Raw genomic sequence first — 14,192 nt, forward strand, 5'->3', positions numbered from 1 at the left:
TTTGGTATATTAAGTGAAAACTCCAAATCTCAATATTTTGCTACATAATCTGTTCCTAAACATGGCCCGTCGATGTGATGAGGCAATGATGAGATCTTGGCACTGTCTAATTTTTCCTTTTATGCCTGTTATACAATATACTGCTTGTTAAGTCAAGCTGACGCTGTCATGCTGCAAGAAATTTTATGCTATTTGATCAAGAACAATCATTTGGTGAACAAAAAGTTGAAGATACTAATTTCCTTAAGTACTAAGTAGTATTGTATTTTGATATATATAGCTTGTCATGTATTAATTGCTCTTATATCTTTATTCTTAAAGACCTGTGTCATGCAGTCTTGCATAACTGTGTTTGTTTTTGTTTACAGATCTCTTGACCAGAGATTACAACTATGATCAGAAGTTCTCCGTCGCCATACCAAGCTCTACTGGAATGGTATTATAGTAACTTTTTCTACCAATTCCTTATCATATCTTATTTGCACTTATTATGATACACATGGCTGTCAAAGCGATTATTCAATGTGATTTTCTACATTTTTAGCTTTTTATACTAATATCAATTGTTAAGTTTAAAGATTCTCCTTTTATGAGCAACTGTCATTGGGACCTAGCTAGAAATGACTCTGCTTTTCGATTACGTGAATCCTTGTACTAACTTCACATGAAAACTGTGGTCCAAAGTATACGAGCTGCCAAAGATTAATCTATTTGGGGAACATGTTTTCTGTGTTGAAATTTCAATTTGATCCTTGTGCAGAATGTTTCTTATATACGTTGTGAGGACACTATACCTCCAAATGCAAAGTCCTATGAACTGCTAAGCAGTATTAAGTATATTAAACATTATTCCTCCTCCCACAGGGATTTACAGCTACTGGAGTGAAGAAGGGTCAAATATTTGTTGGTGATATAAGCACACAGTACAGAAGTGGAAAAACTATTGTTGATGTCAAAGTTGATACATAATCTAATGTAAGAAGATATATTTGCTCTTATTGCTGACTGAATACCATTTAGGCAATTTTTTGTTGATGATATATTGTGGAGAAGTAATGATTTAATATAGAATAATTTTTTAAACTTGATTCTCTATTGCATGTACTTACAGGTTTCTACCAAAGTGACTTATGATGTAGTGCCTGGGACAAAAGCAGCAGTTAGCTTTAATGTTCCTGATCACAAGTCTGGGAAGGTACCCAGATTTTATATTCTTGGTGCTTTTTTATTGTCCACTATAGTTCAGAGGCAGTTAGGATGCCTGTTGGGTTTTCTTTTCAATTTTCTTTTCTGTAGTTTCGAAGTTTATAATATGTTTTTTATGAAGAGATCTCATTTAAAACCAAATAATGAATTATTTGTAATGGGGTAAGAAATTGGGTAAAACTAAGTTTGTTCTTTGAATGGAGTGCTTTCTAAAGTGCAATGATGACCGACTTCTAAACTTCTGATGAACCATCTTATCTTAACTTCAAAATGCTGAAATTAATTCTATTTATTGGGAATTGCACAATCATATGTCTTGTTCTTTTTTTCAATCTTTAGCAACATTGTTGCAACTTGTTCGACATCTTCTGTTTATACAATGCAATAATGTTTTAATGTTCAAATGTTTAGCATCTTTGCTAATATCTTTTGGATATATAGTGAGCTCATATATTGTTGAATTTCAGCTCGATGTGCATTACCTTCATCATCATGCTGCCATTAATTCTAGTATTGGCTTGAACCCGAGTCCTCAACTGGAGGTTTCTGCAGCAATATTTTCCAAAGATATTGCTATTGGCGGTGAAGTTGGATTTGATACCTCTTCGTCATTTTTTACCAAATTCAATGCTGGAATAAGATTCAACAAACAAGACTTTTCTGCTGCTGTTTTATTGTATGCAACAGTTCTACGAAAGTCTACAATTCATATTTTGAATCCCTTTGTATTTATTCTACAAAAATATTACTAGTTGGTACTGATTTCTCTATGTACCTTTTCTTGTTTACAAGGATTGACAAAGGGACAAACTGTGAAGGCTTCTTATGCACACGTGGTTAACCCTTTGACGGGAACAGAAGTTGCTGCTGAGATGACACACAGATTATCCAGTTTCCAGAATAGCTTCAGCCTGGGAAGCGTCCATAAGATTGATAGTCTCACGTCAATGAAGACAAGATTCTCCGATGATGGTAAGATTGCTATATCCAAGCCAACGGGAATGGAGGCATAAGTCACTAGTAACGTTTTCAGCAGAGTATGATACCAAGGCCATCAACACAGCTCCAAAATGTGGCCTCTCCGTAGCTCTCAAGCCCTGATTTTTAACATTATGAGGTTTGATGTTTGAACAAATAGGCATTGAGCTTGAGGCGCTTAACGATTTTTATTGACCGGGAAACAATACCCGTTTTTTACAAACATTGAAATGATGGTGATAATTTTGGATGAATTCGTTTCCAGAAATTGGATATTTGTTGTATAATTGGCCAGTAAGGCAATAAGCAAATATTCTCCCCATTGGGATTTTAAGTGTTGTTCTCTTTCCATTGGTACTCATTTTTTTTGTTTCTCAACTGAAGGAATTGCTTGAAGGAAAGATAATCATGACGTTGGACCATCCAGCAGATTTGTATGATTACCATGTGAGGAAAAATTCAATCACTGTAATGATAACCTTTATACAATAATCTGATCCTTTTTTTGGCCACGGTGAAGGCCTGCACAAATGCAAACTCCATGTTTTCGATGACTCACAGCTTCGATCACACCTCGAGAAATGGGCCAAAGGTGTTTGAGGCATCTCTTAACTGTCTGATTCGTTATCTGCAAAGGTTTCTCACACGTGTTCTCAACCATATTTCAGGCTTTTGTGAGCGAGTACGCTGTCGCAGGAGGTGAGGCTGGCAGGGGAAATCTGCTGAAAGCACTAGCTGAGGCCGGTTTTCTCATAGGACTAGAGAGAAACAGGTACTGACACAACTCTTCTTCACCCGCCTCTGCCTGCTGGTCTCAACTGATTAAGACTCGTGCAACTGTCTTTCTCTTGCAGTGACGTTGTTTGTGAATGTCAACGATCAGAGGTTCAATCCAGATGCAATAGTTTTCGACTCTTCAAAGGTCTATGGCACGCCTACCTACTGGATGCAGCACTTGTTCAAGGCTTCAAATGGCGCCACCCTTCTTGATTCCAGCTGCAATCGCCTTCCTCCTCCCTCACCGCATCTGCCATTTCGTGGACTGATGCAGACAGCGGCAGGAGCTACGTCAGAGTAAAGGTAAGAGCAATTTCCCCTACTCAAAATTGTGCAACAATATTTCATCTCCTATTTTATTCGCCTTGCACATGGGACCTTGTTCAGGTTGTGAACTTTGGAGGCAACAGAGTGAATCTGAAGCTTTCTGTCGAGGGATTGGACAACAAGTCTATACAATCAGCAGGCTCTACATTGACTACACTAACATCCACTAATGTGAATGACAAAAATTCGTTCAAGAAATCCTAAAAGGTATATTTAACATCCTTACACTGACAAGACCAATCAAGGTTCAGGAGGGTTTCTCAATTCATAAAAGTGTGAACTTTTAGGAACACCATTTTACTTACGATAGTACTCCCTCCGTCCCGGGCTACTCGCTCATTTCCTTTTTGGCTCGGAGATTAAGGAATGAGTGTATAGGAAAGTCAAAAATGACGACTGTAGGTAAATTTTTTTACTAAAAATGGAAAGAGTGCAAGTAACTTGGGACGCCCAAAAAGGAAATAAGTGCGAGTAGTGCGGGACGGAGGGAGTATAAGATATGTTCTAAGATATGTTTGTTTATGTGTAGCCGTAGTTGTCTGATTAATACATATCTCTCTCCTTTATATTTGTTGTGTGATGAGTGGACCGAGTGATTGAATTCTGCATTGGCTTAAGTATATGTTAGCGTTAACTAGTTTCAATCTTGAAGTTGTAGGTTTTTGCTCCTGTAAAATCCAGAATAACAGGCGATATACTGGATTCTGAGCCAATCTTTAGCTTGTATATAGAATTAAGCATATTTGCATTCCATTCTACCTATTGTAGTTACTAAAGGAAGTCCTCTTTGCGGTCCATTTTCAATAGAGGTCAAGCTGTGATAACTTTCGAATCAGATTTATATTACAAGCCCACGAAAGCTGATTCAGTAGCAACAAAAAAAACCCTGAGACATATTTTGCAACAAGAATTTAAATTTTATAACAATCGTTCGTTGCGAGGTGCTTCGTTGTCAGGTGCTATTGTAGCAATTTCAGCCGCTTCTTCATTGAGTGTTCTGCAGTTAAGTCCCTTATTTGTTGTGTACACCTTCAGATCTTGCGAGTCGCACACAACTCTGCATCTCATCCCATGGTCTCTAATGCTAATGAATACCTGATCTACTTCATCTTGATTCGTAACGGACACCCTACCTGATTCAGTAATCTGCCTGCGCTTTTTCGTCAAGTTTTTCATTGCAGCCAGCTGTGCCGTTACTGAAAATTTGTAAGTCATTTTCGCCTCAGCAAGTCCCCTTTCGTGGTCATTGATAATTCGGCTGCATTGATTTACTTGCTCCTCAGCTTCTCTATACTTCTGAGCCAGTTGAACGAGGTCCATCGTTTCAACCTATAAGAAGAAAAGATAAAATCATTTTGAGCATCTAAACATCTAAATAACAATGCGAAGTAGTTAACTCCGGTAACCACAGAAAAATGAAAATGAAAAGATGAAGATAAAATTAATAAAAAGCATGGAAATCATTTCGAGCAATTAATGAAGGCACCTAAATCATGTCCAAGGATTAATCGAAACATCTAAATAACAATGCGAAGTTGTTAACTACGGTAACCACAGAAAAATGAAAATGAAAAGATGGCTGCAATAAAAAGAAAAAATTAATAAAAAAGCATTTAAATCATTATGAGCATCTAACGATTGATTAACTACAGAAAAGGAAAAAAAGAAAATGAAAAGAAAGGTCGATTTGATTCTTACCTCGCCGATAGCTGCGCGGCCGGGGTAACGATCAAGTAGAAACTGCATTATGAAAAAATAAAATCAGAAAAAAGAAAAAACATAATTCCATTGGCAGCTTCATACAGACCCCCGCGGCTCCATGTTCAATCCCTCCGCCGCCGTCAAATCCAAATCCCGTCCGAGCCGGAGAAGCCAAGCTTCGCGTCGAATCCCGACGGCATGGCGCTCAAGAAAATGGCTGCGACGCGGCGGCGCAGAGGGCTGCGGAGTGGTCTCACGATGGATGAGAAGACCGGGAAGCCGCAGGGAGTGAAATGGAGAAACTCCGGCGACGAGATTCGAATAATTCCACAAAGAAAAAGAAAAATGAATAAGTAAAGCATCTAAATCACAATGGCTGCGCCGCCGTAACTACAGAAAAAGAAAAGAACGCCTACATCGCCAATGGCTGCGCCGCCGTAACCGCTCCGGTATCGATTTCCTTCTGAGCTGATTTAATTACGGGATTCTCGATTTGGTAGTTTATTTGTGGCGCTAAATGATCCGCCTCTTAATTTATATTACTACTAATAAGAATACTTAAAGTTTCTAATTTTAAAAATTCTTTTATCTTTAAATGCCAAGCATCATTTTATGTAACTTATTTTAAATGCCGTAGTGTATTTTTGTTATTCTATATTGAGTTAAACGTTTTTTATGTAACTTATTTTTAACGTGAATTGAGTGTTTCTACTTTTACTACAATTTTATACTACTATTTCTACAGTCCTACTTACTACTAAAGAAATAAAATGTTTCCGAAAAATATCGTAACTCAAAGTCTCAAATACTCAATATTTATGATAAAAATATACTACTATACGATACGAAGTTCCCATAGAATTAAGAAATTTGAATCTGTGCTTTACCCAAAAAAAATAATAATAAATTTTGAAATGTTATAAAATACACGTAAATATTACTTTTTCCTTTCACAACTGAACATTATTTTATTTTATTCTATCTTAAATAATTTAGTAATTATAATCTTCATTATATGCGGGCATACTAATTACTCTTTTCGTCCCTCAATAATTGTCCCTCTTTTTTTCATTTCAGTCCGTCTCACAATAATTATTGTGGGATGGAGGGAGTATTATAAAACTTAATTAAGAGTTTGTCGCTCAAATTTAAATGGAGGAGAAAATTAATTCCGAGACGTAAATGAGTTATCGCGCCACCCAAATCATGACCGTCAATCACGAGAGGATATTTGTCGACATAGTAATGGAGATATCCACGGTTCCACGTGCGCCACGTTTATCATTTACATATCAGCAGATGGCGAGGTATAATAGGGCCCACAACTATTAATTATTTTCCGATAATTCTTCCATTTATTTGGGTGATGAAAAATGATGAAACATATGGTCATGATTTGGAAATGATTCTACGAAGAAGACTCTTTTCAAAGATGGGGATACACAATTTGTCGTAAATTTGAAATCAAGATTTTGTGAAACAAAGAGTATGTATTTCATTGCAACAAAATTTTTTATTCTGATAGGGTTTAGGGTTTCATTTTTCTGGAGAAACTCGTAAATTTTAATTTAATATACGTATGTACTAATCAACCAAATGATGACACTTTATTCATGGGTATTGAATGACATTTTTAAACCGTTGGAACTTATATATATAATTCTCAACTAATTTGTCTATCAATGCTAGTGAATTTATTATTTATTATTAAATACTCTAATGGAACTATATAATTGTGATTTTCAATATAAGTTCAACATAATTTCCGATAGATCTTGTTAAACAATAATATCCTGAGCACAATTTTGTGATGCACAAGTCACAATACATATATATCTATTTAATACCAAAATTTAGCAATATCCATCCTCTCGAAAAAATGAGAAGCTTAAAGGCCGATGTATGAAATTCGATTCGTACACAAAATACTATGTGTATTTATCTGTATTATAACGCTTTACGATAAAAGGGGATAAAAAGCTAACGAAAATGGGATAAGGATAGAGAAAAAAAATATATTCTTCCTTCTAAACAAAAATGTATAGTAATTAAATATATTGTGGCTACCTTGAAAACCTCGCTTAAATTGGTTAAATTAGTGATCATACATTTGACAAAATACTGCGAAATAGTACTATTTAGGTTAATGAAAAGAGATTGTAAGTTTTAAAATACATTATAGCTTAATGAAGAGGGATTGGAGCTTTGGTCAAATCTCGATTGATTCCATATTAACAAGTGAAACACTAAATCACCGTTTAAAATCATCCCTTTTAAAATTTTCCAATGACCTGCTACTGGAATAAATTTCATTGACATAGCATACACGTGTATCAATTAAGATGATATGTGTGTACCAGCTATTAATTATTTATTTCACTAAATATGATCCCTTTCTTAAAGAATTTAAAAATGAAATACTATAAAATAAAAAAATTTCAATTTATCTTAATTATTTCATCTATTCCAACCAACAATATCAACATAAAAGGTGAACTGAAAAAATAGAAATAAAATGGAAAACAAAGAAAAAATTATTTTAATAATGCAACGTTGTATTTTAATGTAACCATAAGACGTCGTTTTGTCGATGTGAATATTTTAAACTCACACATCACTGTCGATTTCATTTAAATTAAGGAATATGGGTGTTTTGCAAAGAAAAAATTTGTAATTTATTTTTTTATTCTAAAAAAAGTAAGTGATTAATTAAAATTGGATTGAAATTTGTGATTCATTTAGCAAATTTATATAGTATTATAATCAATGATAGATTATGATTTATGGATGATAGATTGGCAGAATATCTCCATGAAATATGACCGTGGATAAGAATTACAAAAATATAGTACTCCGTACTCCATAATTTGATATTATGAATATTAATTAATACTGGTTTCCATAAACATTTTGTAGAAGCTCCCTTAATATACTAGAATCAAACAAAATATATAAATTAAAACACTAACACATACATCAAACGAGAATGGTGCTCACATAGAGAGCTCATATAAAATATGTAAGCACATCATTCATCTTGATCTATCTATTCTGTAACATAGATCTTAACCACAATTAAAATTTATTTAATCAAACACTAATTTAATTGAGATTACTTTTAAAATTAAAACTGTTGGATGAGAATAATTTACTAATTAATATATTTAATTCAATGAAAAGGTTAGCGTTGAACCGCGACTCCTGTGCGAAGTAGTCTTCGTATAGGCGCTGATGTGCAGCCACGTGATCACGACTGAAATTGCTACAATAGCACCTCGCAACGAAGCACCTTGCAACGAACGATTGTTATAAACTTTAAATTCTTGTTGCAAAATATGTCTCAGGGTTTTTTTAGTTGCTACTGAATCAGCTTTCGTGGGCTTGTAATATAAATCTGATTCGAAAGTTATCACAGCTTGACCTCTATTGAAAATGGACTGCAAAGAGGACTTCCTTTAGTAACTACAATAGGTAGAATGGAATGCAAATATGCTTAATTCTATAGACAAGCTAAAGATTGGCTCAGAATCCATTATATCGCCTGTTATTCTGGATTTTACAGGAGCAAAAACATACAACTAGTTAACGCTAACATATACTTAAGCCACTGCAGAATTCAATCACTCGGTCCACTCATCACACAACAAATATAAAGGAGAGAGACCTTTCGCCGTAAAGCACATACCCAACTAAACATTCAAGAAAATGGCATTAAATACACATGGACTCAAAATAGATCTCAATACTATCCTAAGATTAACGCAACAGTTAAAGCATCAAACAGTTTTACTCTAACGCAACAGCTAAAGCATAAAATATCCGAAATTTTGTATCTTTCAAAAGTCCATGTTTGCCAATTTCTGAAAGGGAGCTGGACCGTTGCCCATTGCCTCTTCCTCACACAAACCAAATGCTCAAGTGCAATTCTGCAAAACATTTCATACAAATACCAAAAAAAAGTTATTTATGAACACATAGTCCTTCCATATATATACATCAATGCTCAATAAACAGAGTCACAGAATCATAAAAAAAAGTCGACAGGAACGAGAGCAGGCAAGCCATATTTCAGATATCGCATGTCAATTGCTTTTAAAAACGACAAATGGAGAGAAACAAAAATTGACATTTCAGATTTTCCGATATTTTCAGTAGCGCAAAGTAAGGGATTAATTAACATAGAAGAAGCGCCGATGAAATCAATAGAAAAAGCTTCTCACAGTGGAAGACTGGATCGCCGACTAGGAGCGACCAGATGCGGCGACGCCGATTGCGATGGAATCTGTGTGAGCTTCAGAGGGAGAGAGGAGAGGGAAAGGCAAGGGTTTTAGGAAGAGTTAAAAACCAGGTCACAAACAAAGGAGAAGAAATCTGATACAGTCACGCGGCTGTGAGCTTTAGACAGGCTGAGCTGTTCATTTCTTGGGCGGTTTACTAAAATGATTTGTGGGCCTTTTTTTTAGTCCAAATTTAGCAGAATTTCTCACTACGGCCCAAACTGAAGTTTACAATAACTGCGCAATATTTAAATTTTACTACAATAATTTCGATATTTAAATTTTACTACGTCTGTAAATCCATAATCAAGTGGTACACAAATTTAGAAAAGTGTTACGCAAATAGCAACCACCAAAGCGGGTGTTCTAGGATTGTCGGATTATAGTAGTACTTTTTTCTACCACTATGTTAATATAGAGATGGGTTTAAAATAAAATGAACAAATGATCAAGTCTCATATTCTATAGTTATAGTATAGTAGATATAAAACATCTATAACAAACAACAAATAGTGACAACAGTTCCGTCTATCTGATAGATTAGGAGAAACCTTATCTTAGTAATAATACTTATTTTGCATATTGACGATATTATCTACACAACAACACAGTGTTATCAAAATAAAATACAATATTATCAACCATATTTTATAATATAATCAATGTCAATGCAACAATACAATATCGCAATATAATCAATTGTATATGTAAAAATAATGTCATCAATTCACAATATATAACACAATTTCATCTACACAGAATCACAATATCATTGCAAATTCATCAACGTATCATCACAATATTAACAAAGATTTGATGCTACTCCCTCCTTAATTCCACCGTATGCTAATTTTAATAAATAGGGAGTATTTTGTTCTATTGTTTAATACATAATAATGTAATATTATAAATATTTTCAAAGAAAATACAATGTAACGTACATCTCATGAGACACTAATACTAGTACCTTAATAAAATTATACTAGTAGTACTAGTAATTTTTAAAATAATTGCGAATGTTGATTAAAATTGCATCGCACAGAAATACATTTTTCATTCTTTATATCATGTGTATCTTTCTTTGAGCTCTGCGACTAGTAATTTTTAAGATTAAAATTGCATCGTACAGAAATACATTTTTCTTTCTTCATATCATATGTATCTTTCTTTGAGCTCTGTCGTTATTTTGTTACTTGAGCATTTGATTTTGTTTATTGTAGTGACATGAATTGTAAAGATATTTTAATTTTATAAACTCGTAAGTTGTTAATGTAAGCCAAAACGACAAGCAAAATGCAAGAAAGAAGAGGGAGAAGCACTAAAAATGTGGAAAAGAATTGAAGGGAACTTGGTATTATCAACTGAGGTCTAAATAAAAACATGTGGATCAACCAACATCTACTCTTTTGTCACATTTCAAGTGTGTATATGTAAATGAGAAGAGCGACGTCGTACTAACTACATGTGCTATAACCATCTGTACAAGGATGAATGTTGAGTCTGTGCTCGGGTTCATGGCGCTGTTCCAAGGCTTGATTTTGCGGAGGAGGGATGGTGAGACGCAGAGGCAGCCGAGAGGCCCTGCAGCATCTTGATGACTTGGAACGTGTCGTCTAGATAGTACTTGGCCATGCTGGGTTTCTGCCCAACAGTGCAGGCGAAGACCTCGCTTGCATCAGGCATGGACTGCCCGGCCGCGATGGCCTCAAACATGTCCTCATCCGATCTGTCATCGCCTATGCACAGAACAAACTCGGCTGCCTTCCCTCTATTTCTCATGGTCTCCATCAGATTCTTCACCACCACACCTTTGCTCACCCCCTGCACCACCACACACACACACACACTCTCTCTCAGAAATAGGAAATTCAAGAAATACACACACTAAAGAGGCTGCAAGCAATGCTGACCTTACCTATACACAACAAAAGCTAAAGTGCATTAGGGAATTCAAGCATTGAACACACAACAAACACTAGATCGATCATCCATATACCTGCGGTTTGACCTCTATAATCTGCTGGCCACTTTTGACAAGGACGGGATCATTAGCAAGCACACTCTCTAAGTGATCGTGGAGCTCTTTAGCTTGCCACAATCCAAAGTCAGGATCAGCTTCTTGATGATGCCAAACCAACGCGCTCTCCTTCTGCTCTATGGATGAACCATCTGTTGCCTCTGTGTAGTGCTCCATCACAGGAAGGGCTATGTTTTTCCAGCTCAAGTCAGCTGCAATCCCGCAGGATTCCCACGGGGAATTCCTCTTCCACCTACCACCACACACGGGTGCAATGTTATTCAAGAGGAGTTATACTTATACCAACAAGGCCACATCATAAACGAGAGGAGAATCTTACCTGGTGAAGTAACCATGCTCAGCAGACAGCCCGAGATTCTCACATTGTGAAAACCACTTCCCTAAAGAATCTCTCCCTCTCCCACTAACAATGAACACTATGTTTTTAGGATCATTACACAAACTATTCAAGACTGATATAACCTCTGGGCTTGGGGATTTGTCAACTCTATCCTGTGGCATCATTGTCCCGTCGTAGTCCAGCAGGATGAGCCTGCTGCTTTTTGTATTGTTGTAAGCCGACACAATGTGCTCCAATGACAGCTTCCTAAAATGAGGCCCCAGCGCCACAACTCTCGAGTTCAACCCAAACCCAATGCCCCAACACCTCTTCCTATAATGCTCAGCACAAGCTCTCTCAAGATCCTGATCAAAGCTTCTGGCCCAATACGCAACATCATGGGATGCAACGTACTTATAATGCTTCTCGTGGCGAAGCTCCTTCTCACCATCCTTCATCGTCAACCCCAACACCATTGCTTCAGCCACGCTATTAACATCCCAAGGGTTCACACGGATTGCCCCACTGAGAGAAGGCGAGCATCCTATGAATTCAGACACAATGATCACACTCTTCTTCGGTTTAGTGCAATCTTGTAGCCCTAATGCCTTGTCCAGATCAGGGCAGCTCTGTCTGGCCACTGTGTACTTGTAAGGCACCAAATTCATCCCATCTCTCACGGCATTTACCACGACACACTCAGAAATCGCATAGTATGCCACCTTGTCTTGGAAAGAGACGGGACCATTCACACAAACAATTGGATCATACCCTTTGCTACCATACCTCCCATTGATCTCACTTGCAACTTTAGTAATCTCATCACTTACTTCTTGAATATCGCTCCCACGGCTCCTAGGTGAATTCACAATCTGCACCAACACCACATTCCCTCTATAATGAGGATTCTCCCCTAGCAGCAAACCAAAGGCCATAAACTTCAAACCAATACCTTTAAACATGTCCAAATCATCCACGCCTAACAACACTGTCTTTCCCTCGTATTCCCTCCTCAACTCCCTCACCTTCTCAGCTGTATCCGGCAATGCCATTAAAGACCTAATCTGCCCCATATGAATCCCAACTGGCAAAATCTTGATAGTGACAGTTCTACCATAGTAATCCAACCCAATGTAACCCCTCTTGGACTGATAATCCAACCCCAACATCCTACTACAACAAGACAAGAAATGCCTAGCATAATCAAACGTATGAAAGCCAATAAGATCACAATTCAAAAGGGCCCTCAGAATCTCCTCCCTCACAGGCAATGTCCTATATATCTCGGAAGAAGGAAACGGACTATGCAAGAAAAACCCAAGCTTGACTCTATGATACCTCTTCCTCAAGAAAGTAGGTAGAATCATGAGATGGTAATCATGTATCCACACATAATCCTCGTCAGGATTGATAACCTCCATGATCCTGTCAGCGAAAACCTTGTTAGCAGAAACATAAGCCTGCCACGTGTCCTTATCAAACCTCACCCCATGATTGAGCGTCATAGGCAGCATGTAATGGAACAACGGCCAGAGATAGTGCTTGCAGAAACCATGGTAGAATTTGTTGATCAAATCCGAGCTCAAGAAAGTGGGCACGCATTTGAAGTTCTCTAGCAAGAACTGGGCCACCTCATCCTGCTCCAACGGATCCACATCCACCCCCAAACACCCCACGAAAACGACGTCGGTTTCGGGCGGGAATCCGTCGATGAGCTGCGAGACGAGGGCGTCGCTGTCCCAATCGAAGCGCCATTTCTTCGATGATGAATCTCTGTAGGCATTTAAAGGGAGCTGGTTGGAGACCACTATTCGCCTCTCTTGAGTGACGGATGAAACGACATCGGATTCTGCGATCTCGGCATTGCTGGCATCCTCGAAATCGGAGATGATTCCGGGCACGGAGATGACTCTCGGGATTCGGGTGCGATCGCTCGAGAAATCGTCGAGATTCAACAGATTGAAGCAGGATCTCGACAGCATAATGACAAATTTCCTTCAACGCTAACCAGATACAATTAAAAATCGAATCTTGGGCTTTCTTGGATCAGCAGAAACAGAAATAAAAAAAAAGGAAGCTTTGGAGAGGAAAAAAAAGAAACGGAAACAGAACAGTGCGATTCAGTTGAAGAAGATCACCACTGTGCGTTGTGTGTGCGTTACGTTACAGGTGGGAGTTTTCACGGATACAGAAACGTGAATTGCGACATTGTTAATGGTGTTGGATGCGGCTAAGGATTGCGGATTTGCAAGGAAATTTTCAAATGCGGAAAGTAGAAATTATTATGGTTATGTTATTTATTTATTAGTATATCGCATAAGGAAGGTGGAATGGTATGTATATTTAGGATTTAGGATAAGAACGAACGACCGACCGACTTGTCGATATAGTAGTATTATGGTGATGGGGTAGTTTGGTCATTTCCACTCGATTTCTTCCTTATTAATCAATTTTTTTATAAAGATGGAGTAAATATTAAAAGGTCGCGATTCGCTATTAAACGGCTACGAAGTTATTAATCACCTTTTAAATAGATTCAGATTTTAATTTATAAGTATATTGCTTCATT

General features: G+C 37.1%; 2 protein-coding genes, 1 long non-coding RNA gene and 1 pseudogene across 3 annotated transcripts; 1 reads left to right on the top strand and 3 right to left on the bottom strand.

Moving 5' to 3' along the window:
- The first annotated feature begins 355 nt into the window (after positions 1 to 355).
- LOC121749141 lies at positions 356 to 3,552 on the top strand (annotated as a pseudogene).
- A 654-nt stretch (positions 3,553 to 4,206) lies between these two features.
- LOC121749142 lies at positions 4,207 to 5,607 on the bottom strand. The gene is made up of 2 exons (XM_042143739.1): positions 4,987 to 5,607; positions 4,207 to 4,617 (listed from the first exon to the last, which is right to left on the bottom strand). The coding sequence occupies exons 1-2, from the start codon at positions 5,032 to 5,034 to the stop codon at positions 4,207 to 4,209; spliced, it is 459 nt and encodes a 152-aa protein (XP_041999673.1). The 5' UTR covers positions 5,035 to 5,607.
- A 2,899-nt stretch (positions 5,608 to 8,506) lies between these two features.
- On the bottom strand, positions 8,507 to 9,376 carry LOC121748863. The gene is made up of 2 exons (XR_006039535.1): positions 9,210 to 9,376; positions 8,507 to 8,915 (listed from the first exon to the last, which is right to left on the bottom strand). It is a non-coding gene; the product is annotated as an uncharacterized LOC121748863 (long non-coding RNA).
- A 1,215-nt stretch (positions 9,377 to 10,591) lies between these two features.
- Positions 10,592 to 13,951, bottom strand: LOC121748862 (probable alpha,alpha-trehalose-phosphate synthase [UDP-forming] 11). Its single transcript, XM_042143412.1, has 3 exons — positions 11,624 to 13,951; positions 11,263 to 11,536; positions 10,592 to 11,087 (listed from the first exon to the last, which is right to left on the bottom strand). Exons 1-3 carry the CDS (start codon positions 13,603 to 13,605, stop codon positions 10,779 to 10,781), a joined length of 2,565 nt encoding a protein of 854 aa, XP_041999346.1. The 5' UTR covers positions 13,606 to 13,951; the 3' UTR covers positions 10,592 to 10,778.
- Positions 13,952 to 14,192: the final 241 nt, after the last annotated feature.

The sequence above is a fragment of the Salvia splendens genome, chromosome 9 (assembly GCF_004379255.2).
Source record: "Salvia splendens isolate huo1 chromosome 9, SspV2, whole genome shotgun sequence".
In the NCBI taxonomy this organism is placed as follows: domain Eukaryota; kingdom Viridiplantae; phylum Streptophyta; class Magnoliopsida; order Lamiales; family Lamiaceae; genus Salvia; species Salvia splendens.

Bases quoted from the DNA above. Each gene is read 5' to 3' on its own strand.
- LOC121749142 (XM_042143739.1), bottom strand. From the start codon at position 5,034: ATGCAGTTTCTACTTGATCGTTACCCCGGCCGCGCAGCTATCGGCGAG. The intron at 4,618-4,986 runs GTAAGAATCAAA...TTCTTCTTATAG, and splicing joins GCCGCGCAGCTATCGGCGAG to GTTGAAACGATGGACCTCGT.
- LOC121748862 (XM_042143412.1), bottom strand. From the start codon at position 13,605: ATGCTGTCGAGATCCTGCTTCAATCTGTTGAATCTCGACGATTTCTCG. The intron at 11,537-11,623 runs GTAAGATTCTCC...GTGTGGTGGTAG, and splicing joins GAGCATGGTTACTTCACCAG to GTGGAAGAGGAATTCCCCGT. The intron at 11,088-11,262 runs GTATATGGATGA...GTGGTGGTGCAG, and splicing joins TTATAGAGGTCAAACCGCAG to GGGGTGAGCAAAGGTGTGGT.